The sequence below is a fragment of the Branchiostoma belcheri genome, unplaced genomic scaffold, assembly GCF_001625305.1.
Source record: "Branchiostoma belcheri isolate BF01 breed outbred unplaced genomic scaffold, Haploidv18h27 scaffold85, whole genome shotgun sequence".
NCBI classification, from domain to species: Eukaryota; Metazoa; Chordata; class Leptocardii; order Amphioxiformes; family Branchiostomatidae; genus Branchiostoma; species Branchiostoma belcheri.
This window is the reverse complement of record NW_017804520.1, coordinates 1,377,913-1,403,419: the sequence shown is the minus strand read 5'-3', so window position 1 is coordinate 1,403,419 and position 25,507 is coordinate 1,377,913. Positions and strand designations below refer to the sequence as shown.

Here is a 25,507-nt window from a genome sequence, read left to right as displayed (position 1 = left end):
CATATGATAATTATGATGACGTCAATGACGGTGGTTATACTTTAGGCAGCGCCTATGTGTGTTCTTCACCAGGATAACTCAAGAATGGCAGGATAGATTGGTCTCATATTACGCATATGCAATAAAAGCAGAGTTCCCTGGACTGTCATATGAAACTTTTATTGGTACATAAGAAGGCTTATTATATAACATGTATGTTCACAACAAAACCCCGTGTTGGTGAAATAGTATCTATTAAGTTATATCAACAAAAATATATGAAATGTTAAGTAATAGAAGTTAAATGAGAAGTTAATAATAGGTCTATCTTGTTAGTGTAACGTTACAGTCATCCATGATAATTTTGTGTATGTTTTGTTTGATGTTGCCGTTCTGATGATTAGTGCAACAGTTTCTAAATATTCAGTCTATTCACGTCATCACATTGTCGATTTTGTAATCTTATTATTGTGATAAAATTACGGATGTGTTGTGTATGGAATTGCTGATAACTCGTCACTGCAGTAACCAGAGCTACCCGCCAGACGTCTCTATTGACAGACCTGCCTTGCTCCTTGCCCTGATGTTTATTTAGGCTGTCCAATGAAAACCTTTGTTACAAGGCCTGCGTATTTCTTGTCCAATCAAAAATGTTGTTGCAAAGGACGTGGCCAGTTTTGAACAACAAGCGCGAAGGTGTGGGTGACAGCAGCTGAATAACAGGGGTCATTTGACGTTATGTAGCAAACATTTGCCGTTTTTATGGTTGTCAGTTCCAAAGACTACACTCTTACCAACCGTGAAGCGAGGTAAGATTCGATTATCCGTATTTAGCGTTAGCAAACTTCAGTAACCGATCTGGGAAAGAAGTGGGGTGGGGGGGCGACCAGCAAAAAGTTATGGTAACTTTTGTGTTTACAAAAATAATTTTGATCCATGAGAAAGAGCACGGAAGTTTGCTGTGTTTGTTTTCAAAAACACAGGGTATGTAAGGCCAGAATGTAATATGGTTTCATCCACTCACACCGGGATGGACTCCTAAATATATCGATATGTGACGACTGACGAATTTCTTATAAACGTTCTCGTCTTCTCGAGGTGTTGCTCTCGGCTCTCCAAGCAGAGGTTTTGTTTTGGCTTATTTTTTGCTTGTTTTTAGGCTTTTTATTGGGGTTTCTTTTTTACACTGAAATTGCGTGAAAAAAATTCCTGTGCAAAAAACAAATTTAACTCCGATAAAAAAAATGCCAAAAATAAGCCAAAACACAAACCTCTGCTTGGTAGTGGCTCTCCTCAAACACGGGACCTCCTGTTTTACATATGACTGAACGTCGCAAACCGAAGGCCTATTATACTAAGGCCCGATTTAGACTAGAAACGGTATACCGTTTCGAAACGGTACGAAACGTTTCGCCACAGAAAACGGTTCGTCTTTAGACACAGAGGCGGAAGCGTTTCGGGCCGCCCGTGGCGCAGGATGTTTCCTACCCACAGTGACCTATGATGACCTCCCCAAACCGCTTCTACGGTTTGCCTCATTGGCCTTACGATACTTATGTTTCAGGGCATTGAACTTCGCCTGAACCTGCTTTGGGGTGCGTAAATACCCCTCAGCCGCCAGCCCGTCCACAAGCATCTGTATGCCCTCCCTACGCGAGGTCTCCAAGCGGAATTGTATAGTTTGATCGGCCCACAAGCTGATAAAGCAGCGGATCTCTTCTTGGGTCCAGACCCTCCCCTGGCCTTCTGCCATCCCCCCAGACATAAAGGATGACGAAAATTCGAGAAATACATGATATAAAATGGCGAAAATGGACACAATCGAATATGGCGCGAATCTACCAGAAAATGGACGCGCGCGGGCTTATTAGCATGTGATTAGCATATGACACGTGACCTGGTTTACCGTTTCAAGAAACCCTTTGACTTTAGACCTAGCAAAATGCGTTTCGGGCCCCCCGCTGAAGGGTTCTGAAACGGTCGAAAACCACGATGGAGGTGGTTTTCGGAAACGGTCCGCGAAAACCCATAACAAACCGTTTTTCCCTCTTTAGACCGGGAACGGTTAACCGTTCCGAAACGTTTCCCTGGCCAAAACCCCTTAAGCGTTTCTAGTCTAAATCGGGCCTAATTTTCACATAATGCAGTGAAAAAATAGGTGTAAAGAGCCTTTCCCAAGGTAACAACATTGGGACCTGCTAGGGACTGAACTCATGAGAGGGCCTGCATGGGGGGTCCCAACTAGTGATGCATACCGGTTCACTGGACTTGGATCCGGACTTGTAAGAATGTTTAGGTTCAAGTAAAAAAAACCTAAAAGTCAAGAACCGAGTCCGGACTTATTACCATAAAAGACCATTTCACATACCCCTTTTCTTTCCAAACCACCTAAAACCTTCCGTAGATTGCAAAATCTTTGCTGCAAATGAAGAAAACATTGCCATCGGGCATTGTCAAGTACCGGCCTCCATGTTATGTGGCCAAAGTTTCACCCAGACAACATTGCAAGGTTGCCAACATGCAATTTTGTGTATGCCATGGGTTTAGGTCCGGACTTACAAGTCCGAAACTGAACCTAAACCTCTGGACTTGAATCCGGACCTGAACCTGAAATTGGGTTTAGGTATGCATCACTAGTCCCAACAATGCTCTAGGACAAGAAGCTTCGGAAGTTCCCCATTATGTTTTACGATAAATTCCAGGTAGCTACAACACATTACGTAGAATTAAAACAGCGAATTACGCTCTTTGCAAAATGTGTCAATTACAACGTTGAACTGGAGCGGTCTGTGTACGTTCTACTGAGTGAGAAAGGGGCATGTGGGCCTCCTGATGATGATTCTTGATTTTACCCTTAACACTAGACGACTGGTTGTTTTTCCAGCTTCTCCAGGTGTGTGTATAAGATGGCGACCATCCCCACCCACCTGTTGTTACTCTGTAATGACCAGGTCCAGGCTTATTTCTCTGATGGTTCCAGGCTCCAACTCTCCCCTTGTGGGTCTGTGTTTGTCTGCGAGACCCCGCCCAACCCAGCGCAACATGCACTTCAAGGTAAGGAGATACACACAGGTATTGAAATACACAAGAAAATGCTCAAACTCAAGCAACTGTCAGACATTTCAAGTAGCATTCACTACTTGTTGTCAGTGATATTACCTTGTGTAAAGAGAGTACAAATACAGTACAATACATGCAGTTTACCAAAATAAAAGTTGCATGAGGACATTTCATTTTCAATGTCAAATTATGTTGGAAAACAGATTGAACAATGTTTTATTGCTCAAGTGTCAGATCATGGAGCTTGCAAAGGTTAATCGGCTCAAAAAATTTATGCTTTAACCTTGCAGGGGTCCACACAAAAAAGGCTAGGATCGCCTCTGCAGTTTTTTCTAGGGTTAGTTCGGGAAACAGGAAACACCACATTTTTTCCCTAGGCCTAACCTCCTTGGTAGTACTCTATCAGTAGTGCTAGAGTTTTGTGTGTGTGTGTTTTCTCAGGTGTACGTCGGGTCCAACAGAGGACAAGGTTTGTGACGAGTGAGTTCCGTTGCCGAGTCCTGCAGGCGCTGGAGTTCAGGAACAGGTTCTGTGAGCGACCGTACCTCTGTCCTGAACTGGTGCAGCCAGACAGAGTCATTGTAAGAACTGCTAGTACATATGTCTTTTCCTAAAGCTTACAACATGCAACATATACAGTGTTACTGTTAGAAATACCCATCTGCAGTCTGCATTTTGCAGAGACATTTTCAATATTGCAGAAGAAAAATTAAGCAAATTTGCAGACTGTAAAAATCAGGTTAGGTGGTTCAATGGTGTTTAAGAGCTTTTGTATTTACTACTGATTATGATATACAAGTAAAGCTGGTATTTTACACCAACGGGCGGTTATACCGGCTATACAGATACAAATACAGAATCGTTGAGCAACAAAAATTGGATTTGTGTGACATGTAATTTCAATAGCAGAATACTTGTAGCTAAAAATTAAATAAGTGTCATTTTTCTCTTTGTCTTTAGAATTCTTGCTGTGACCTGACACAGGTCAGCTGGCCTTCTACACTTGGTAACAACAACAACACAACGCCCCAGGACAGCGGCTCTGTTACTGTCACTTCTCTGGACAGCCTGGCCACGCTGTGCCTCGCTCCTCATGGGAAGGAGTTCACAGTCAAGTTCCTCTGCAGAATCACCAACGACCTTCAAATAGACAATGACACAATAAAAAGTTCAAGGTCAAACAATCACCTAGACATGTCAAACCCTCCCCATCTAGGAAATCAGGTATCAAAGCAGGATGACGAACAGAAAGCACCAGGTAAAAATGAGGTTGAGGGGACCAGTTCTAGTTGTACGTGGGTCGTTCAGCATCACTCTGTGGACTTCTGCCCAGAATGCTGGATCCATCCACTCAAACTGGCTCAGAAGGCCCAGAAAATGTCTGGGAATGAAGGAAAGAATGCAGCCATTGTCTCTGAGAACTTTGCTGATGGACAGAATGAGAGAATAGATGAAGGAGGACAAGAAGTTGTGACAGGGAGACTGCCAGAGGCGTTAAGGTCGTCCTGTAAGGCCTCACACCTGCATAACTGGGCCAAACCACTGGTACCAGGGGGAGGGACAGAAGAGGGGACTATCCTATGTCAGCAGCAGGGGGTGAAGGTGTGTGCTCTACAGGGGGTGCTGTACAGGTATGTCACAAGCTGTGAGTGTGAGATAGTTCTAGAGGACTTGTTTATCTTGGAGCGTGACATGTACTAGTACTAGAGTAGGCATTTGAGTTCCAATATTAGAGTTGACAATAAGTTAGTATGACCACAAATTAAAGAAATTGCTGAGCAAACATTCGAGTGCATCATGTACTTACTACATTGTAGTAATCCTCTTTGCTCCTGTGAAGCATAAGACACTTCTCCAGTTGCTCTGATCTTTTGCCAGCCACCTGATCTCGTGCCAGATCTTTGTCACTACGTTTATTTACTTCTTATTGTCGATAGAGGCCTGCTTCTCTTGTGCTTTACTTTGGGAGTCCATATGGATGCCTTCTTGTTCATTTGTAGAATGTGCCCAAGCCATCTAACCATATGGCTAGTACCAGTTAGATTTATTTTGTTTAATCTAAATTTCCCAGGATCCTGTGGGGCAGTGGGAGGTGTGTTGAGGTGTACCCTGGGGACGGATCTGTGCTGGTGTCGCAGGGCATTCTGGGACATTTCTTCCACCATTACAAGTACAAACCAGCCACAAAACAGGTAAGGGGATATAAGTCTTACATCATATATATATATGCTTATGCAGGTTAGTTCAGGTAAAATGGAGCTGTGCAGGGGTTTATAATGGCTAATCTAAACTGTACTGGCCTTCAACTTACATGTATATCTTTACATTTGAATGTTACACTTTTATTAAGTACCATAGCAAAGTTTTATTCCAAAATGTACATATCAGTCACATGAATTTCGCATGGCATACAATGGCCACATAGGTCACCTTTACAGGTTGTCATATAAGATTTGTGTCATTGCCCCACTACAGTTGCAGCAGCATGTCCTGTGTGTCTCCAGCCTCCCTCCAGACCTGCCAGGAGCTGTCTACTCTACAGCCAGACTGGTCAACATGGCTGCAAGGTACACTGTACATTATTCTGTGGAGTAGACATAAAAAAAACTTTTTTTCTAGAACGATAGTAGAGTAGAACTTATTGCTGGCAAGTACAGTATCATCACTGGATACTGACAGCTTTGAGTATAACATCCAGTTAACTTTTTCTCAAAAGACTTGGTAACTGTCCAACAGCTTATCTTTATCCCTTCTCTCCAGACTGTTGGAACACAGTAACAACCTGGTGACATCAGGAGCAACAGTAGCTACCAAATGCTGCTGGAAGGTGAGTACTCATTTCCTGAAACTAGTCATGAAACTAGTCATGTCATGTTAAAAGCATATTGTTTTTGCTCTGTTTCCTCTTCTTCTAATCCAAACCAAAAAGGTCAATGACCTGAACCAGATGCCTGTCACCTTGGTAACTAGTGTTGGGTTACATCATGTTGCAATTTTATAGCAGGAGGGATTTAGACTGCTGTCACCATGTATACATGTATGAATGTGTTTGAGTAAGAATCAACAGAGCAGACCATATGCGAAGGTTAACATTATGCATTTGCTTTGAAAAAATTACTTTTCTAGTTTATATATTTCATCAACCATGGGCTTCAAGTGCTGATGCATGGTGGTATTTTATGATGGAGGCTTCACTGTATTGATTTGATGATTTCTAATTGCTGAACTCCCAGGATGCCCCAGCAGCTGACCCCGCCCCTCCCCTTCCCAGCATGCTGTTGGAGGAGAGTGAGGTTGCGGGGCTGGGCAGGTTCCAGGCGTACTCGGACGGGAGGGTTCACGTCGTGTTCCAGGACAGAACAGTGCTGGACACGGTGTTCGACTTCTCCAGAAGGGTCCAGAGATGCAAACGGCACAGTCCAGAGAAAGTGGAAAGGGTAAACAGGCCTTGAAATTAACTTTTCTTCCTATTGTCCCAGCACTGTCCCAAAAATAAATTTCAATTGTCCCGAAGTGAGAATGAACTGTCCCAACCTGTTTTTTGGGAAGTGACTTCAACTTGAAGTCAACTTTATTTTGCTTATGTTCACTTCTATCCACAGGAAGGCCTACAATTGCATTGTAGGCATGAAATTCGGGGTGACTTTTCCAGATCCAAAAGCCGGGATGTGTGCCTGATAAACAAAAGAAGGGCTGACATTCTGATGTTGATTATTTTTCTATTGTTCCAAAAATGTCCCAAAGTGTCATTTCAGTTGTCTCAGCCTAAATTTTAGTGGTCAGTGGCCATTGGACCACCTTTCTGATGTTTTGCTGTTCTATTGAATAAGTTCAATTTGTTTTTCTCATGCAGGCTTTTGATGCAGTACAGAGGTCTGTCAGTAGAGGGAGCCAGTGTTTGGCTACAGGCCAGGTGTGCAGATTGTTGCTGCCCAATGGGCAGTACTGTACTGTACCACAACATGCACCTGGGCACTTACACAGGTAATAATGCATCTCCTAGCTGACGTATGGCTTCATCTTGTTTTTCTACTCTAACAATCTTTTTTATTACTTTGTATTAAATAATTGTATGTCTCATGTGTGTATTGTGGGATTCAGACATTAAATAGCTTTGATGTCAAACATTTACATGTACCAACACACTTATTGAGAAGAGGAAGACCCGGTGTACCTGTTTTGGTATGCCATGCCAAAGCCACAGTGCACTACCCACCTGCTACTTGAAAAAAACATCATGTTTCACATCAGGTACTGAAAGATGACTGCTTTACATGTACCTTTGAGGACCTTTTTTAATGCATTTATGTTTTTTTCACATGTATTCCATCTATAGACTCAGTCTGACTTTGCTAAGAATAGGACAGAGAGGTTCCCACAATGAAACATGGAATAACCATCAATTTGCTTGAAAACATGCTGAGCATGACACTGACCGGAAAATATCTCTAAATTGAGTCAAGAAGTGTCAAACAAACCCTGCTCTGTGCAGTCCTGGTATGCCATAAATGTCATCCTGTGATTTGCGCCAGGGAAACCCTACAGCTAAATGATTCATCTTCATCTTACAGGCTTTGAAGTCAGAGTACTGTATCTGTAGTGGGTCCATGTGGACCTACAATGTTAGTTTTGCTCTAACAGATGCCTTTAGGTGTAACACGCAGGTGTAACTGCGGTTAGGTGTAACACACCAGTTTTGTAAAATAAGCTGTACAACCTGTGTAAGACCAGACTGTGAAGTTTGGTCCACTCTTGACCCCAACTCTTGTTAATTAAACCAAGGTATACACTGTGTATAATGTCCTTGATTAAACAAGTACGATGGGATCTGCTTGCTAAATCAATGCTTGAGGTGTGGCTCTCCTCAAACATTGGACTTTCAGCTTTATGTTCCATCCGAGATGACATCCCTAACTGAAGGTACTCATTGTCACCTGAGTGGATGGATGTAGGCATTCGTCAGTCTTACAAGACCATGAAGTAATTCCTCACCTGAGTATAGTGAGGAAATAGGTGTAAACTGCTCTTCCTAAGGCCACAATATTTGGGCCTGCCAGGGAAATGAACTCGGAACCTTTAGAGACAACCCTGACCACCAGAAGGGGCTTTTCTGAAATTCACGATCAGCCCCCTGTGATGGAACAGTAGCAGGCCTGGTGGTAGTTCATGTTCCCAGCAGGGGTGGAGAACTCCCAGTCACCCATGACCACCTGTGTAGTTTAACCTCACCACAAACCTGCAGAAGGGGGTCAGATCTCCACAGGGGGGCACAGCAACAACTCTGGGCAGTTCTCAACTTTCTGAGGAAGCAATTTCTTACGCTGGTATCCATCCATGTTAGTGTTAGAATGCAGTCTGCATTTTGCAGAGAAATTTTCAATGTTGCAGAAGAAAAATTAAACAACCTGCAATTTTGCAGACTGAACAGTTCTTACTTCTGACTTTATGATATGATATGATATGACTTAACTTCTGACTTTATGATATGACTTAACATGTTAAACTTGTGTCCTGCTGTAGTTATGTGGAGGCAGCTGTAGAGTGGGCAGGGTGGGTGAACTGTACACCACAGGAGAGAGCTGACTTCTACAGGGGAACTGTGTATGATCCGGAGAAGAGGGGGTAACAATCATCTTACAATGTATTTTATCAATTAATTTATTTTCAATGTTACCTGCACAAGTTTGCAGTAGTGCAGGTATCCAGAAAAAAAGGATTTTGAGCCCTGACTGTGAATTCACAATAGAAAAATAAAGGCTTGTCATTTGTACCTTATAGGTTTATTTTGTGCAGAGAAGGTGAAAACAAAGAAACTTTGATCATAAGTAATAATGCCTCTCACTCTATCAGTCATTCTACTATAAACATTCAACTCCCAAACTTCATACCATCTTCATATTATAAACTTCAATCTGAACTCCACAGAATGACAGTCATGCCCTTTTTTCTCAACAGAGCTATTGCAGCAGAACTAAGCAAGATCAAGTGTTTCAACTGTATCCTTTTTTTCTAGTTATACCACTGCAAAAATTTTTGTATTGTGTAATTAAGTATTGACAGGCCAGCATGCATCGGATTCTTTTATTTGAGACTATAAGGAACCAATGATAGGTAAGTTGTAAATCATTTATAATATCTAGTTATTAACCATACACTCTTATATAGCTGTAGATAAACAAAAAACAAGTTTAGGCAACCAACTGATCAACGTTAACTGATCATGATGACTACATGTACATACATGTAGCACTTACAGATGTACATGTGTATGCACAGTACATCTATATAGTAAGCTACTTGAGAGTTAGAACTATTCAGTAGATACTAGAGGAATACAATAATTACCACAATGCCATACAACTGACAAAAACTATGGTAACCATACTTAGTCTAATTATAGTACTGATAGCATCTATAGTATTTACATCTTTCTCCCTTCAGCTGAAGGCAATCTTTTCAGAATTCATCCAACACACACAATTACAACACAAGGCCTTCATCACAAATTATTCAACATCTTGCCTATACAAACAAACCTAAACTGTCTCTAACTTGCCGTAAAATACATTTACTTGAACACGGCATATTATTACGTATGTGTAGCATTAGTGTACGTGTATATTTATGAATCATGGTATACAGAAATTCAGTCAAACTGACACAGGCTGTGTTATTAAGTTTATGCCAGTAACTTAGAATTGACAATACAGACCTGAGGTAGTTACAGTTCAAACCAGAAAACTATATCCATCTGCTTGATTTGTTGTAATGTCTAGATGACTTGTATTGATTTTGAACGGGTCTAATTTCTGTTGCAGCTACAATGCATTTGTCATACATGTACATGCCTAATGCAAGCATCATGCATATGTACACAATGTACATGTACATCTGTAGATAGCTAGGATAGGGTAGAGTCTTTCTGTGAAACCTTGCCCGCCCTAGTGCCGTGGCATGGTGGCTAGAGTGTACTGTATATTTCTGACCTTGTCCTCAAGGTCAGTCACCTTGTACCCCATGTCGTCCACCGACCTCTCCACTTCGGTGAGTCCGCGCAGCTTGTCCATTTTTGGCACCATGTCGACCTTCAGGTCTTTGAGCTCGTTCTTGATGTCGTTGACGGTGCTGGTGAGTTGTCCGTGGCGGTCCTCCCACTCCTGTCGCAGCTCTGGTCCGATGGCTTCAGAGTTCATGTAGATGGCGATGTACTGCTGTATGGCATCAGTAGCCTGCATCACCTGCACAGGGTGGGATAAGGACAAGATGTTGAGGTAGTATGGATGTGTGCCTGAGGACTTTGGGGAAATCTTAGAAGTACTAGTTAGACTTCCATGTATGTATGGTCATTTAATTTTTTTTGTAAGTACCTTAGTGGAAGACTATACTATAGCATAGCCAAAGTTTTATGACATAACCATGATGTCATCTTGAATACCACGTTGGCAGAACATGCTGCTCCTGCACGAAAAACCTGATTTTTCATGGTTTTCGCTGGATGTTTGAATTTCCTTTGAATACCTAACTCTAAACATTGTCTCATGATAATGCCCTACTGTATTTGGTGAGTTCCACTCTGCGATAGTTCTAGGAAAGAATGAGTTTTTAAACACCTCAATCCTTGGTTAATAACTCTATCAAAGCAGATTCTCTATGACACACCTGTGAGACGAGTTTCTCGTGTTCCCCTAACATCTTGTAGACTTCTGTCTCCCTGCGCTGGAACTCGGTGATGAAAATGTTGTGTCCACGAACTGTCCGGTCCAGGTTGGTCACTTTCTCTGGCAGCAGTCGGGTAGCTTTGATGTGGTCTTGTAGGTGACTGGACAAGTCTACATTTCGCCATAGGAATTAATCTTATTTTTGTGCCAATAATTTTCATGGTGGTGAACAAAGAAAAGATTTTGGAGGCTAACCCAGACAGTCTATCACCATGGTAACTAATGTTGGGTTTCATCATTGTTGCAATTTTATAGCAGGAGGGATTCAGACTCCTGTCACATGTACATGTATAGCCCAAAAGAGCATTTTTGCCTAAAAAATTGGGAATCACGAAACGTCGACCGATTTTCACGAAACCAACTTTTTTGGATGCGGGACGATCCACAGATATCAGCCATACACTTGATTTTTTCAAAAAGCATAATTTGCCCGAATAAGCCCAAAAGAGCATTTTTGCCTATTAACAGAGCAGACCATATGCAAAGGTAAATATTATGCATTTGCTTTGCAAATGTTACAATGTATCTTTCTAGTTTTATTTGAACCACCTTACATTTGGAGATATGACATGGAGTGCCAACGAGGGAACCTACCTTGCATGTCATGAGTGCTGACTTCATTGTCGTTGGTGCTGAATGTGGTTGAAGGAGACAGCAGGCTGTTGGTTCTCTGTGGCTTCTCTATCGTCAGTGGAGGCAGTTTCTCTCCCCCAGGCACCATGTTCTACAGAACAATACATTCAACAGTTAACACTTACAGAACAACATGTTAAACAGTAAACAACGCACAGCTGACAGTTCTTCTACGGAACATGTTCAACAGTTGATTACACAGATCTAGGGCTGACAGTTTTACATTAAACACAGATCTAGAGCTGACAGTTCTACACACAGCTGGCAGTTCTACAGAACAACGTCATTGAACATGTTCAACAGTTAACAACACAGAGTTCTAACAGCCAAGAACACGCAAGTCAGCTGGCAGTCCTTGTCAGAAGCCAAAACACTGACGGATAAAGCAAAAATGGAAATTCTTATAACTGAAGGGCAAACAAGAAACCAAGGATTTCAATCTTCAAGGAAGAATTTAGAGTTATTTTGAATTTCTTGCTTTATCCATTATTGTACATTTCTTGCTAATTCTGTGATGTTACATGTTATGTTATGCAATGTTCTGTAATGTATTGTTGCCCCACTGACTTCCCCATGTAATCAACTGTAACACTGATAGACAAGACTGTTCACAACTGGTAGTACTGATGGTGATGGAAATTACTGGTAATGTGTTGTTTTCCCAGGACTCTGTCTCCTCTAATCTGTTCCAGCCCAACAGTTACAGCCTCAGGGCAGGGGATCAACATGAAGTTCAAAGTTCTGGCAAAGGTCATGATTTTGGGAGCGTGGGCCTTAGGAACAGCACAGGGGGCCACCATAACAGGTTGTTTTGTCACACTGAGCTTGGTGTGAATTAGTTCCACTTGTAGGATCTGTGACAGGTGAGAGCCACCGGTCATGGCTAAGTTTAAAAGTGGGTTAGGTTGATCCTTGTATGAAGGACCAATGGTCATGGCTAAGCCAAAAAGGGTAAGGTTTAATCTTCCTATCATAATCACTTGCACTTGTAGGAAGCTTACAAGGCCATGGGTTTGTAAGAGGGTCGCATAAATCCTACTTATCTTTAATCATTTCCACTTGTACAATCTCTGACCAGGAAGCTACCAAGGTTGGAGCTTTGCAAGCAAAGAAATTTATTGCTTTTGTAGCAAATGTTTTCACAATGCCTCTTTCTATATCATAAAGCATACAAAGTATAGGAATTGAAATGTGAGCCAAAACAGATCACCTGGTCTTCCTGAGTTACATGTACTCTTTGATATTATGGGAGACAGTACTGTTCATAATTTATCTGTTTCATACAAACTGTATTTTCTATAGCCTTTAAATAGGACTGATTTGAGTAGTATCCAAGCAGTTGAGACTTTGGGTTTCAAAGTCTCAAAGTTTATTGGCCAGGCTTTACTAGGGTAATGGCTGTCAGAAAACATTTAATGATTTTCCAACCCAACATCTGCTTGGAGGTCATGCTCGGGGCCAATGACCTAGAGGTTAATAGCTTCTGCTACTGGTATATGTAGGTCAAAGCCCTGCCTTGAAATTGTTGTGCTGACAGGCCAGTGATTGGGGCATGTAATCTGTCCTGGGTCCTGTCATCACAGCTGCTACAGTGCCAGGTTAGTTTCAGTCCTGCTGACTTGTAGTTGGACATAAGTACTGTGATTATATGTGGATTATGGCTAAACAAGGAGGTACAGTTCATGAGTATCATTACAGGATTAGACAGGCATGTGCCTTGCTAATTCTCAGACTGTCCTTTTCTGAAGGGTGGTCACTTCAAAGACATTACAGGACCATGGAAAAAGTAGCCCATGAATGAAAGTTCTCAGCCTTGGACAAAAGAGTCTGCGTTTTTTGTCCTCATGGCCTTTGGCTAGGATAATTCCAATGAATGTAGCTGATCCTAGTTTTTCATAGCAATGCTTCTATTGTAGGGATATTGATGACAGCAGACTGCAGTCCTTTAAAACAGTCTGTCACTTACCTTCTTCACATTAAGAAGTCTAATAAAACTTGGCATCTGTACAGTAACAGTTATTGGCCATTGACATGTTTCTGTATGTAACTTCATATGTATAGCATAGGTATGCTTAGTCAGTGGCTATGTCCCTCTATACATGTAGCAGTGTATGAAACCTAGGTTCCTACCTTGAGTTGGTTATACTTCCAGCCCAGCTGTGTGGTGACCATGGAGTGTTTCAGGTCCAGCTCTCGCACCTGTCTGTCCATGATCCTCATGTCCCGCTTCGTTGTCTCCATGTCGCGCTGCGTCTGCCCGACCTCCGCCCCCTGCTTCTCCACCACTGCCTCCACCTCCTTCGTTGTTTTTCGCAGGCTCTCCAGAACGGACGCCTGCTTGCTGATAACCATGCCCTGCCCCTGGAACAGGTCTCCCAGGCTGGTCAGTCGCCGTCTCTGCAGGGACAGTGTGTCGTTGGCGTCGAGGAAAATCCTCCGCAGTGTCCTGATCTCCTCGCTCTGGGAGGCGACCAGCTTACCCAGGCTGCCGATGGAGACGTCCCTCCTGGAATCTCTCCTGGACGGGTCGTTCTGAAATCCCGGGCGGTCGCTCGTGCCGAGCTGTGCGAGCAGGGCGCTGTTTTCGATGAGCATGGCCTCCATGCTGCTGCCCTTCTCCTGCAGCCTGAACACCACGTCTCTCAGCATCCGGTTCTCCGTCTCCAGCTGGTCCATCTTCCTGGTCTGGTTCTGGATGATGTGGTCCAGGCTCCAGCCATAGCCGCTCGCCTTCGGGATCAGAGGCGTTGTGGTCAGGATTTCCTGCACCGCGGGCTGTCCCGACCACTTGCTCTTGAAGAGCGTCGCGCTGAGGTCCGAGAAAGTCTTCAGCATCTGCTGCTGCTCCTTCTCCAGGCGGTCGTTCCGGTCCTGAAGGTCGCGTAGTTTCCCGGCCTGGCTCCGCAGCTGGTTCTTCAGCTTGTGGTTCTGGGCCTCGAACACGTCGGTTTGGATGCGGAATTTCTTCTGTAGCTCCTCGTAGTGGTTCTCCAGCATGGCCACTTTGCTGTGCAGGCTGCTGGGGTCTGATGGGGTGGTGAATCGATGAGCCCATGCCATCTCCAGACACACACACATCACCAACAATGCAAGTGGACCTGCCATCTCCAATCACTGCCTGAAACAATAAGAACAAAATCAGCTGTAACACATAAAAACTTGTTCCTATGACCAATCTGCAAGGACTGGTCATAAAAATCAATTTGAAAAGAGTCTAGATATCCAAATAGTCTTCGTGACATTTGCTTCTAGGTACCGGTGTTGCTGTAGCCAAGATGCAAAATTCCTATCTAAAAAAAGCCAGACTGGCTGGCAGACAATTGTATCTGTCATGATCATTGTGATCCTTCCGATGCCAATTTAACAGCAGGACAGAGACCTAACTCCTCCAACTTTTGGCTGAAACTTCAATCCAATCTTGCTAAATGGCAGCTTAGCCAAAAACGTACAGCACCTGCAAGTTTTTCAATGGTTTCGTGCTACCGTGGAGAACCTGGATGTCGTGACAATTTGTGCGGAAATGAAGAGAAAGGGTCTTGGCCGCCGCACAAAGTCGACTGGCTCTCGTACAAAGTAGAGTCTGCACCTGTTAGGTTCTATACGCCAAGGTTTATTTGCGTCTTGAGTAGAGGAAAGTCATGCCTTTTTCATTAAGGTTTGGCTTCCGTTCAAGGTGTTTCCTCAAGGCCACATACCATCACAAAACACCTTCAAACATAGCCGCACCCTCCGCATGCAGACAGTTCAAGGATGGCATGTTTTTGGAAAATAACCCAATAGGAAGTTTCAGATTCTAACAAATGTGATTCTTGTAAACAACAAAATAACAGGAGAAAAACATTTTGAGGTTAATCAATGGTTCTGAGCCAGTGTCTGTGTGATGTGGATGTTGGCAGACCAGTGCTCCTGCCATATGGGTATTTTGGCATCCTTGAACTTCATTTTTTGCAACTTGGGTGTATTCAACTGTGTCTGACTCTGAGGGCATCCAATATATCTTTGGAGAACGTTGACATTGCCTCAAGATGTCTGAGAAATGTTCTCAGGTTGTAATAGATCTACAGCCTGAATTTCTATAGTTTTCAGTTGAAATCAATTTCAGCCTGTCAGTCTCAAAAGTTTTGAGACTTTTAAGAAAGTGGGAAACAATATTTTAGGGAGTTAGACAGTCTGTATAATGTTGAAGTTTGGAGACATACATGTAGTCTAGACAGTCACACAGTTTGAGAGGCATTTGGCACAATTGTTGATGGTTGTTGCCAGTTCTCTCAATGTCTCTGCACATTCTAAATGCCAGCGGCGGCTGTTTTATGCCAGTTTCTCCTGTATCCGTCTGCATTTAATAAAAGTCTCACCATGCATGTAACATCATTGAAAAATGGGTCAACATTAAAACAGAATTGTAGGTACCTGATAACATTTCTCTGAAAGGCCCAAACCAGTAACTGTGGATCTTACAATGCTGTAAAGATTGCAACAAAAGGTTGAAACAAAGCACTGTAAATGTAAATCACTTTATGTTTGTGGAACTATACTTTGCGGTGGCGGCAGGTGCAGCAAAAAGAAAGTCGGCAAATTATTCGTTCACGGTAATGACATGTAGCTTCGCAGTACAGAAGTGACCACGAAAACCGTGAATATAAAAGCACTGAAAAAAATTGTAATTTACAGTAACCATTTTCAAACTTTTCATCAATGACCTTTCAAGGAGTTATGTAAAAGGTTGACAGCCTACAAAATTATATGTACAATAACAATGATTGTATATGATAACATTTTAAATCTTTTACCTGTCAAGACCTGCACCAAGACCTATACATTGTACCCGATCTTAAACAAGTTTACATTATACAACCCTAAACAAACAAAACACACTGCTATACAAAGTGAAAAGATGTAGCCTTAGGCCAGGGCAGGGACCAGTTGGAGGTAAACAGGGACCCTATGCGGGCGGGGACAGATCCAGGTGGGAGGCAGGGTGATCAAAGCTGCCTGCTGTCTACTAACGCAGCCCACCTCCACTGAACTGATGAGGTGAAATAGCTGCATAATGTGTTTCCGCTGGGCCTCCTGTTGACTTTGCGTCAACAGTTATGCCCCACATACATGTTTATCATAAGCTCATGCAATACACTATGGGGTCGGTTTTGACTCCATATGGTAAGATTAGTTGCAGAAAAACTTCCGGTGGTTTAAACCATCTATAAGAGAACCCAATAGTCAATACTTTTAATAGATTTATTGAGAATAGTAGGAGTTACCCAGTCTGCTCCATCTATAAAGCTGTTTTGCACCTGTATATTGTACCTTACCATAGCATTAAAAAAACTATGCTTTTAAAGTTGTTTAAAGCATTACACTTTGAGTACAACCTGTTGTACCTGTACATCTAACTCTAGGGGGTGTGGATGTGTAGCTATGCAAGTGCAAACTGGAGAAAACTCTTGAAAAATGAAAAGTTTTAAGTTGAGACCTCTCTCTTTAAGCAGCATCATTACCTATTTGTATGATTATGATCTGTAGTTTGAAACCAAACAGGATAGAGGAAGTGCCTGGGGGACCAAAATTCAATCCCTTCTTTTTTTAGGTCAGCTGGCCATGGCCTCCTTACATACATGCCAAAGATTAAAGTTGTTGTTGCTAGTTCATGCTTTTTTATCTGCAATATATGTAAAAACACCATTTTTATTTTATCTTGATTTGACCAATCAAAGCAAAGAAACAAAGAAACAAACCCAAGAGAAAGAAGCTCTGAATCTTGATAGACGGAGGAACCTATACAAGTGACATGTTACTGTGGACTGCATGGAAGGATTGCCCTTGAACATGAGAACCACAGGAGTCAACCTTGACATTTTCCTTCAGGGAAAGGCTTCTATAAAAGTCTTATTTTATCGTCTGCAGGTTTAAGAGAAACAGGTTGATACAAAGGGTGCAAAGACTTCTCAATACCCAGAGTGGGGTACAATTTTGGCAGGAGCTAGACCCCGAACCTTATCTTGTTTTCTTTTTGAAAAATTGGCGGTGGCTTTTCCGTTGGCCAATGGCAACCAGCCTAGAATAGCAAAAGTGGGACATTTCAGATAACCCTATGTGAAAGATTCAGACATAAAACTCAGGCGTCAAACCCAACACACTTATCTGTTTTTATAGAACATACTATAAATCAAGAAGAGTTCACGCAAAATGCTTTCAGGCTGTAAAAGCGAGTGGTAGTGAAGCCACTTGAACTTAAGTATCAGGTAAAAGCTTTGCACTTTGAGCTCCACAGAAAGAGAGAGGGAGACAGAGGGATTATAGCTGTACATACTTGTGCTGTTTCTGCTGCTTTCTGTGCTTGCAAGGTGGTGCACAGCTGCTCCTGACAGTAATAGGAGTGAGAGTTGTTGACGCTGGTAAACAGGGTGCAACCGGGCTGCATTATTACGATCCTAGCTGCTTCCATGGCTATCTAGGGCAAAGATTCCTCATCTTTTGTCAGACCTTTAGCTGGCTTATGTCATTCAAGGAGACCGTATTTTAACAAATTAAATTTTATTTCTTCAAACCGTTCCCTGCATCCGGCCTGTGGCAATGAGTTCAACAAGGCGTTGATGAAAATCATATGTTGTTTTTCCATGTTTATCCACTCCACACTGTTCAAGGGTTTGTTTACATCAGAAGACACTTCTGATGATTACACACACTGTTATCGGATGTTATATATCAATTATTGTAGTGAAGATTATCATTATGGTATATTTTCATACATATAAGTTACAAATATGCCTTGCCCTTGCAATTCTGCATAACTGAATATTGCTGTAGAAAGCTATCAAGTGAAAGTTAGTATCCCAATTATCAGCCTTGATTAGAATCAGAAGGGACCTGCCAATATCTGATTCCTATCTCAGCTTGATTAGGCATGGTCTAGTAACTCTTGATGGGATAATCCCCAATTGATTTACCAATTGAAAGTGTTTTAATACTGGATCAAAGTGGATTGAAGGGAAAGTTGCTTTCTTGTTTTAAGTTCTTTTTGCTAATGTTACATGTCAATGTCACGTTGGGAAGAACAAGGAGCGCAAGCTTGAAGGGATGTCGGATGTATAATTTATATGACATAGTCACTGTGCACCAAATTAGTAGCTGTAGGACAGGACAGGTGCAGCCATATATATATCATTTGCTGTGAGGTAGGTGTGCTAATTTTTGGAAATCATTCCAAAGAAATGAGAAACTTTGGCCAAAGTTGCAAAGCTTTGGTCTACAATACGGTAGGGTTGTAAAAAAAAGGCCTAGTAATGGTTTAGAGAAACTACTACTACTACTAAACAAGCGGGTAAAACATTCTGGACATACCTGTTGTCTGTCGGAAGCTGAAGAATGTGTCACGACTTTACTGTGTTCACACAGAGCCCGTTCTTGTACCCATGCAACTGTCAGGTAAATGTGCCTCGGATGATACCAACCCAAAGGTGGGAAATCAAAATGAACCTTAAAGTTTCTTTCTTTTAGAGACCTACAAAGTTATACTATTATGTAGAAATGGATGAATAAAATGTTGGATTTTTTAAAAAGTGTGTATATTCATGTCAAATATCTGAATTCTGAAAATACAGTATAAAGACAAATGATACTACAAGTTGTTCCCCCCTTTTATAGTGCTTATGGTATAGCCGAACATCTCATTATTCAAGTAGCAAGATGTACAGCACTTCTACTAAGTTCTAGGAACAAGATGTTGTCACAGCAAAGTGTGAAGAAAAATAAATTCTCCCCAAGATAAACAAGGAAACAATAAATCCTAGAAGTAGACAGTTCTAGCTTCTTTAGTGACATCTTCAATTGATAGAAAACTACATGTATTTAGCATGGAGTTATAGCCATCATATTTTTTTTAGATATTGTTTTTTGTAAAGACTAAACTATATCCTGGTTATCAACCTATTTTAGCTTTACATGTGGGGTCTCTTTCGTCCTCTATTTGTTGACAGGACAAAAGTAACTCGGCAGCTAAAATAGGTATGGTAACCAGGCTATTAAAACTTCATGTATAGGATTGTGTTTTCTTTTTAGGAATGAGCTTTGTGAAGCCGGGAGCAGATGTGGGAAAATTCCCAGTTGCTTTTATCATGTTCTTCTCAGGCTCATAAAAGATCAAACAGCCCCACCCTGAGGGGAAGTGTTGGACATGTCAGCCGACATCAGTGTTGGATGAGCCAGTCCATTCAGCATGTTCAGGACAGGGGAAAAGAACCCTGTGCTAATTGGGCCTCATCACAGGCAGGACAGAAGCCTACAATTTGTGCAATCACTTCACAGTTTGCACCTTTCTCAGTCATTATCATACTGATTTCCTACTACAATATTCATTCAAAATCAAATTAAAGTGTTTATTCTTGTATCTGATAATTGATGTCATTGACATCTTAATTGATGTCATTGACATCTTAGTCAACACTAAAAAAATCTATAGTACATGTACATTGCAAAGAAACCATTTAAAACACACTTAAATGATGAAGAGTAGGAGTGGCCTGGTTCGTTTGTCTCAATATAAACACATTAAATATATGTCACAGCATTAGACTTTCAGCAAATGAAAGAGCATTACACTATTTACAAAGTATGCTTCAAGTTTGACAGAGTGTAGTGCATTTTTGCTCCCATTTCATATGGCTGGCACAAGTCAAGGGCATTTCATACATTTGACCTTGCACAAATTTATGATATTGTAACAGTATAAAATACTGCCACGTTCAGAGCCTTGAAACTTTGAAAAGATCAAGCTGTAGTGGTTTCTTTGATCTCCAGAGAACCCCTTCGGCCCTGCATGTGGAGACATCAGTAAAACAGCTGGTGTGGGAAGAAGTACTCCATCAGAAATGATGCAGGAAATTACAAAGACAACATTGTGGCCAGTGCAATCCCCTGTGGCTGGTCTGACTTCCCTTTGTGATGTTCCTGCTGCTTTGAAGTACTGGGAGGTGAAGTTCTTGTGCTGACTACTTACAAATGTACCTTCCAACATGTTCAACTACCAGACAATTAATTTTAAAAACTACATGAGTTGTAGAATTACTCAGGTTTTCTTATGAAGAAACAAAAATGAATTGATTAATCTTGATCTGAGCAAGGACATTATCCTTGATCTGAGTATCTGAGTATGAGTATACAGACCAATATTTCATGTTCATGTAATACAAAGGATGACCTATGCCTGTTCATATCCTACATGTACAGGTATTACCAGTCCTTTATCTTTCCCTAGTGTCCATCAAATAGCACCCTTGTGCTAATAGACATCATCACATTACTAGATAGTGTCTTTGGTACATCACTACGAATTCTAGTCTAGCTGAATTTGTGGAGCTGGGACAGTTCATACATAACTGTAAGTGTTGTTTACCATCTTTTCCTAGTGTCTTCAAGATCAAAAAGTCAGAAGTCCAAGAATGTACACAAGGCACAGTGTTTCTGCCAGGAGCTTTCATGATGAAAGCTCCTTGGTCTCTGTGACATTCCCCTGTACCATAGTTTACCTGACTGTGTAAGAACTGGGACAGTTACTGTTTGCTCAGGTGTGGTCGGGTAGACTGGACCAACACAGAGTGATACATTCTGTGTGCACTGATGTCTGGTCTGTAGCACTTCAGGTCTATCAAACACACATATTGTGAAAACTGCTTACAGGAAACATCAATCAGATGCCTAGGCTCACACTGTAAATCATGACATAGATAGCTTTACAGTCTTAAGATCACATGATTTTCTTTTCACCTTTCCTTTCACATCTGTAAACACAATTTCTCCTAAAAACAATTTCATCAGGTTGCTAGAAGTTAGAACATAGGAAATTGGAGTTTTCTTTCACACAACCAGTAAAGTCTCTCCCTGCTTATGTTTTGATGCTATCAGACAGTTTCCTCACTTAAGCCACATTTGGGATTGTATCTTTGCCACAAAAGTGCCACCTACATCTGAGATTCAGCTACTGTATCACAAAAGGAAACAGCATTCCAGTCATAAGCTTTAACAGTTTAAGGAAGGTGTCTGATTGCCAATATCATAACGTCTGCCTTCCACTCTTTCAACTATAATTGCTCCAACATCTCTACAACTACTTCCACTTGGAGAGGTCTGGTAGAGATTTTAAGTATCTGTGTCAAGGCTGCCTCCCTGTATGTTTTTCTATACCAACTACAGAAACTGACACTGTTGCTTCAAGCTTCCATCGGGACATAGATAGCTATGGGAAATCTTTTGCAGGTGTAAGAAATGTACATTGAAGGTTAAGCCCTGTAGCAGTTTCAACAACAGAGTCCATGTGGCATGTACATGTTAAATTGTGGAGATGGCAAACAATTGCTGAAAACGTGCCTGAGCATAAGTCCTTGGCTTCTAAGTTGTTGTTGAAACTGTGCTGGGCTTTTCTAGATCAAGGGCACTTACATGTAGTCAAACACCACATCTGCTTGGAGATTACATACACTACCATTCAGAGTAAAAGGTTCTTCCTGCATCAACATATAATGCATAGGGTGGGGATGGCTGTTGTTTCTTTTCTTTAGAAATTGAGCATGACTTGAATGCTGCCCTGAGGCATTGAACAGCATCAAGTTGAAAAGGTAAAGAACTGTTACACTGCCAAATCTGGTTTGATGTCTGGCTTACCTATAATTTTCGATCTATAAACTTTCTTTCTGTCCCATTAGCGCCTTAAGTTATAAGGTATCTTAATTATCAAGTTTCCAAGGAACAGAGGAGTCAGAGAAAACATGGCACCTCAGACTTGGGCTGACCCCAAGGCTCAGATCTGTCCCTGGCAACTCTGTCAGGAAAGTGAACACAGATGTCCTGCCTTGTTATCCTTTGATGTTGTGGTTTTTGTGGTAGGTGGGGGTGTAAAGGCTTGGTTCTGTGGTTAGATAATGGTTACAGCTTTAGGAGCCTACAAAAGGCCAAAGAAGTCGAGGGAGACCTAGGAGTAAACTACATCGACAACTTCAAATCAGACACCAGCCTAACTGAAGAAGGGAAATCCGGTCTCTGATGGAGGACAGAGAGGGATGGCGCGTGCTTTTAAGTTTGAAGTTTAAGCTTAAAAGTGAAGAAAGTGAAGTACGGCTTTAGGTCTTATCTGCTTTTCTTGGTCCTCCCAGATTCAGCTGGTTTAGTCATTAAATAATCATGGTTTGATAAAAGGTTGTTTGATAGAATTTCCTCCCAATTACATGTATACATGTTTAGGAGAAAATCCAGCCAGTCAAAAAGCTTAATTCAATTGTCCCTCCCAACATCTGCTTGGTATGATGGTTCTTTGCTACGAGAACTCTCTCCATAGTTTAAGTCCAACTTGAAAGATGTAGAAAACTACAAGTCTGAGGGTTACAAAACAAAGCCAGGTCTCAGACATGTGGCTTATCTCCCAGTGACTGCAAATCTCTACCACACACCCTCTGTCTGACTCTCAGGACTACAGGACCTGTATATATTACATCTGGCACCCTGATAGTCTGTCATACAGTAATAGAACTCTACTTAAAGAGTTGGAATATATCCAATCACAATTTTTGTCTTAATATGGGTCAAGAAAGTCCAATTTTGTTGAAAGACATACATGTACATGTACCATATGTAAGCCCAGAAGCAAATGGAAGTCAAATCCTATGGCTCCATGTCCTTTTGGCATTTGTCCATCTGTCACTGGACTAACTGCCCTACTGTGTAATCATATTACTGTCAGTTACCACATTTGTAAGGTCTCGATTCTTGTGTCACATATAGAAGTACTGGTAGCACCAAGTGGGTTAGTACAGTGAAGCCTTGATTGTGGAATCAATTATGAGCAATATTGATGCTATGTTACAAATTACTGAAACTTCATCATTAATATCTCAAGACATTTCAGTATATTATGTACATGTATTTTTGTATGTGACTTTTGGGTCCCTCATGTCTTTCTATAAGACAAGCCAGAACCCACCCTACAAGATATTATCTTTATTTTTCTGATCATAACAAAAAACATCCCTTTCATGACGTCAGTTGTACTTGACCAGATGACCTTGATGCTCCAGGTCTGTGAAGGTCAAGTCCCTTTGGAAGATTGCTTACTAATGGTTCAAGGGCAGAAGACGTAAGGTGTTACTTGGGAGAAATTTAGGGGGAGGAAAATCAGAGACATTCCAACGTTTGCTGTGACGTAAATCTAACGAGCCTAGAATTAACAAACTAGAAACAGGTGTTGGCCAAGGGTAAAGTGAAGTTCAAAGTTGAGTCAAATGCTGCAAGATTAAGGGATAAAAGTACATGTAACAGCTGAGGGAGAAGGAATTTTTAATTTCCTGTGTAATCTATATACCACATTCAGTTTCAGCATAAATTTTATGTTTTGATAGTAAAATAAATGAAAGAAAGGACAATTTCTATAGAGCACAATTTACAATTTTTATTCTACATAATGTGTTGCAGCTACTCAGAATTTATCGTAATTGAGAGGCTTCCTGAATTCAGCATAATGTGTAGCCGGCTCTCCAAATTTAGCGTTGTCGGGACCCCCCAATGCAGGCCCTCAGCAGGCTAGCCGCTAGGACTGTGATTAAGTTAGGCTACTGACACACTACACAAGATAATCGTGAAGAACAAGACCCTCATGAGGTGAAGATCGGTCCTGGAGACAAACTTAGATTCATTTCCAGTATCTTAAGTATGCATACCCTAGAGGGCTATCTGATCTTTCATTATGGTCAACCCATGGATAAAAAATTAATGACTAGTAACCACTTTGAAGTCTGGAGAATGTATGTGACATCTGGGGTGATACCTGACTGATATCATCTGAATGTCCTGCAATCTTCCTCATCTTTCCATGTGCTTCCACTATCTTCTAATGAGTTGGAACTCAGGTCCTTAAATCACTGGAAAAGGAATTTTCTCCTAATGTACGAAAGACCAAAGGTACAACTTCAACAAGGCTTCATCGGGTCAGTTTTCACCGTTCAAAACCCATTTTCACCGTTCAAAACCCAATTTTCACCCTTCAAAACTCAAATTTTCACCGTTCAAAACCCAATTTTCACCCTTCAAAACTCAATTTTTCATCGTTCAAAACTTAATTTTTCACCCTTCAAAACTCAAATTTTCATCGTTCAAAACTTAATTTTTCACCCTTCAAAACTCAAATTTTCACCCTTCAAAACCCAATTTTCACCCTTCGAAACTCAAATTTTCATCGTTCAAAACTTAATTTTTCACCCTTCAAAACTCAATTTTTCACCCTTCAAAACCCAATTTTCATCGTTCAAAACTTTTTTTTTACCCTTCAAAACTCAAATTTTCACCCTTCAAAACTCAAATTTTCACCCTTCAAAACCCAATTTTCATCGTTCAAAACTTTTTTTCACTCTTCAAAACTCAAATTTTCACCCTTCAAAACTCAAATTTTCATCGTTCAAAACTTTTTTTCACCCTTCAAAACTCAAATTTTCATCGTTCATCGACTCGTCCCCAGGATACTATGGTTGGCTCTTCCCAGTATGCTTTGCGCGGAGCGCGGTCTCTTTCCCAGGGCAGTCAACACGAATACGCTGTTATTCGCTGCAGTCCCGCCGTGCCCAGAACGTAATTTTATATTATACCGGACGTTGTGGAAGGAAAACATTTCCAACACGGTTCCAACCGCACCAAGGCACGATTTTTAACCGGCTGTTTTTGTAAGTTAGAATGGGGAGGGGGGCCGGGGGCGTTTCTAAGTACTTAGACTACGTTTCTAAGTACTTAGACTAAGGCCATGTTGATTTGATTATATGGATGACATCCGCGCGCACATGAATTTTCGGCCGTTTCCAAAAAAAAAAAGTTTTCAGCCATACTGTAAATCGTACAAAACAGTTGCAAAATGAGCAAAAATATACCATAAGTTACAAAAAATAAATAAAAACTATACCAATGTCGTAGAATGCCAAAATCAAACGAATAAAGACGAAATTGTAAGGAAATGAACTTGAAGATTAGATTATTCGCCAAACCATATTCTGTCCCATTTGTTCAACCCTCATGACCACGTAGATTTCATAATGAAAACAACTTTATTTTTTTTGCAAAACTTTTTTTTATTCGCACGCGCGCATCAG

General features: G+C 41.4%; 2 protein-coding genes across 5 annotated transcripts in view; one reads left to right on the top strand and one right to left on the bottom strand.

The window, feature by feature from the left end:
* Nucleotides 1-611: 611 nt before the first annotated feature.
* Nucleotides 612-25,507, top strand: part of LOC109487083 (uncharacterized protein C5orf34 homolog) — a 36,630-nt gene continuing 11,734 nt past the window's right edge. Inside the window, exons 1-11 of the mRNA XM_019791046.1 lie at nucleotides 612-788; nucleotides 2,864-3,033; nucleotides 3,481-3,620; nucleotides 4,000-4,670; nucleotides 5,111-5,231; nucleotides 5,515-5,606; nucleotides 5,800-5,866; nucleotides 6,273-6,476; nucleotides 6,893-7,023; nucleotides 8,560-8,661; nucleotides 8,995-9,035. Of these exons, the coding sequence (XP_019646605.1) occupies nucleotides 742-788; nucleotides 2,864-3,033; nucleotides 3,481-3,620; nucleotides 4,000-4,670; nucleotides 5,111-5,231; nucleotides 5,515-5,606; nucleotides 5,800-5,866; nucleotides 6,273-6,476; nucleotides 6,893-7,023; nucleotides 8,560-8,661; nucleotides 8,995-9,035 (1,786 nt within the window). The 5' untranslated portion in view covers nucleotides 612-741. The remainder of the gene's footprint in view (nucleotides 789-2,863; nucleotides 3,034-3,480; nucleotides 3,621-3,999; nucleotides 4,671-5,110; nucleotides 5,232-5,514; nucleotides 5,607-5,799; nucleotides 5,867-6,272; nucleotides 6,477-6,892; nucleotides 7,024-8,559; nucleotides 8,662-8,994; nucleotides 9,036-25,507) is intronic.
* The window catches only part of LOC109487085, a 23,061-nt gene continuing 6,627 nt past the window's right edge, over nucleotides 9,074-25,507 (bottom strand). Inside the window, exons 1-6 of one of the 4 annotated variants that reach the window (XM_019791054.1) lie at nucleotides 18,732-18,760; nucleotides 17,701-17,751; nucleotides 13,521-14,508; nucleotides 11,352-11,481; nucleotides 10,699-10,868; nucleotides 9,074-10,277 (exon numbers count right to left, since the gene is read on the bottom strand). In XM_019791054.1, the coding sequence (XP_019646613.1) occupies nucleotides 9,981-10,277; nucleotides 10,699-10,868; nucleotides 11,352-11,481; nucleotides 13,521-14,495 (1,572 nt within the window). In that variant the 5' untranslated portion in view covers nucleotides 14,496-14,508; nucleotides 17,701-17,751; nucleotides 18,732-18,760 and the 3' untranslated portion in view covers nucleotides 9,074-9,980. Of the gene's footprint in view, nucleotides 10,278-10,698; nucleotides 10,869-11,351; nucleotides 11,482-13,520; nucleotides 14,509-17,700; nucleotides 17,937-18,731; nucleotides 18,865-25,507 lie in introns of those variants that run through there. The other 3 variants (XM_019791052.1, XM_019791053.1, XM_019791051.1) reach the window with 3 other exon arrangements.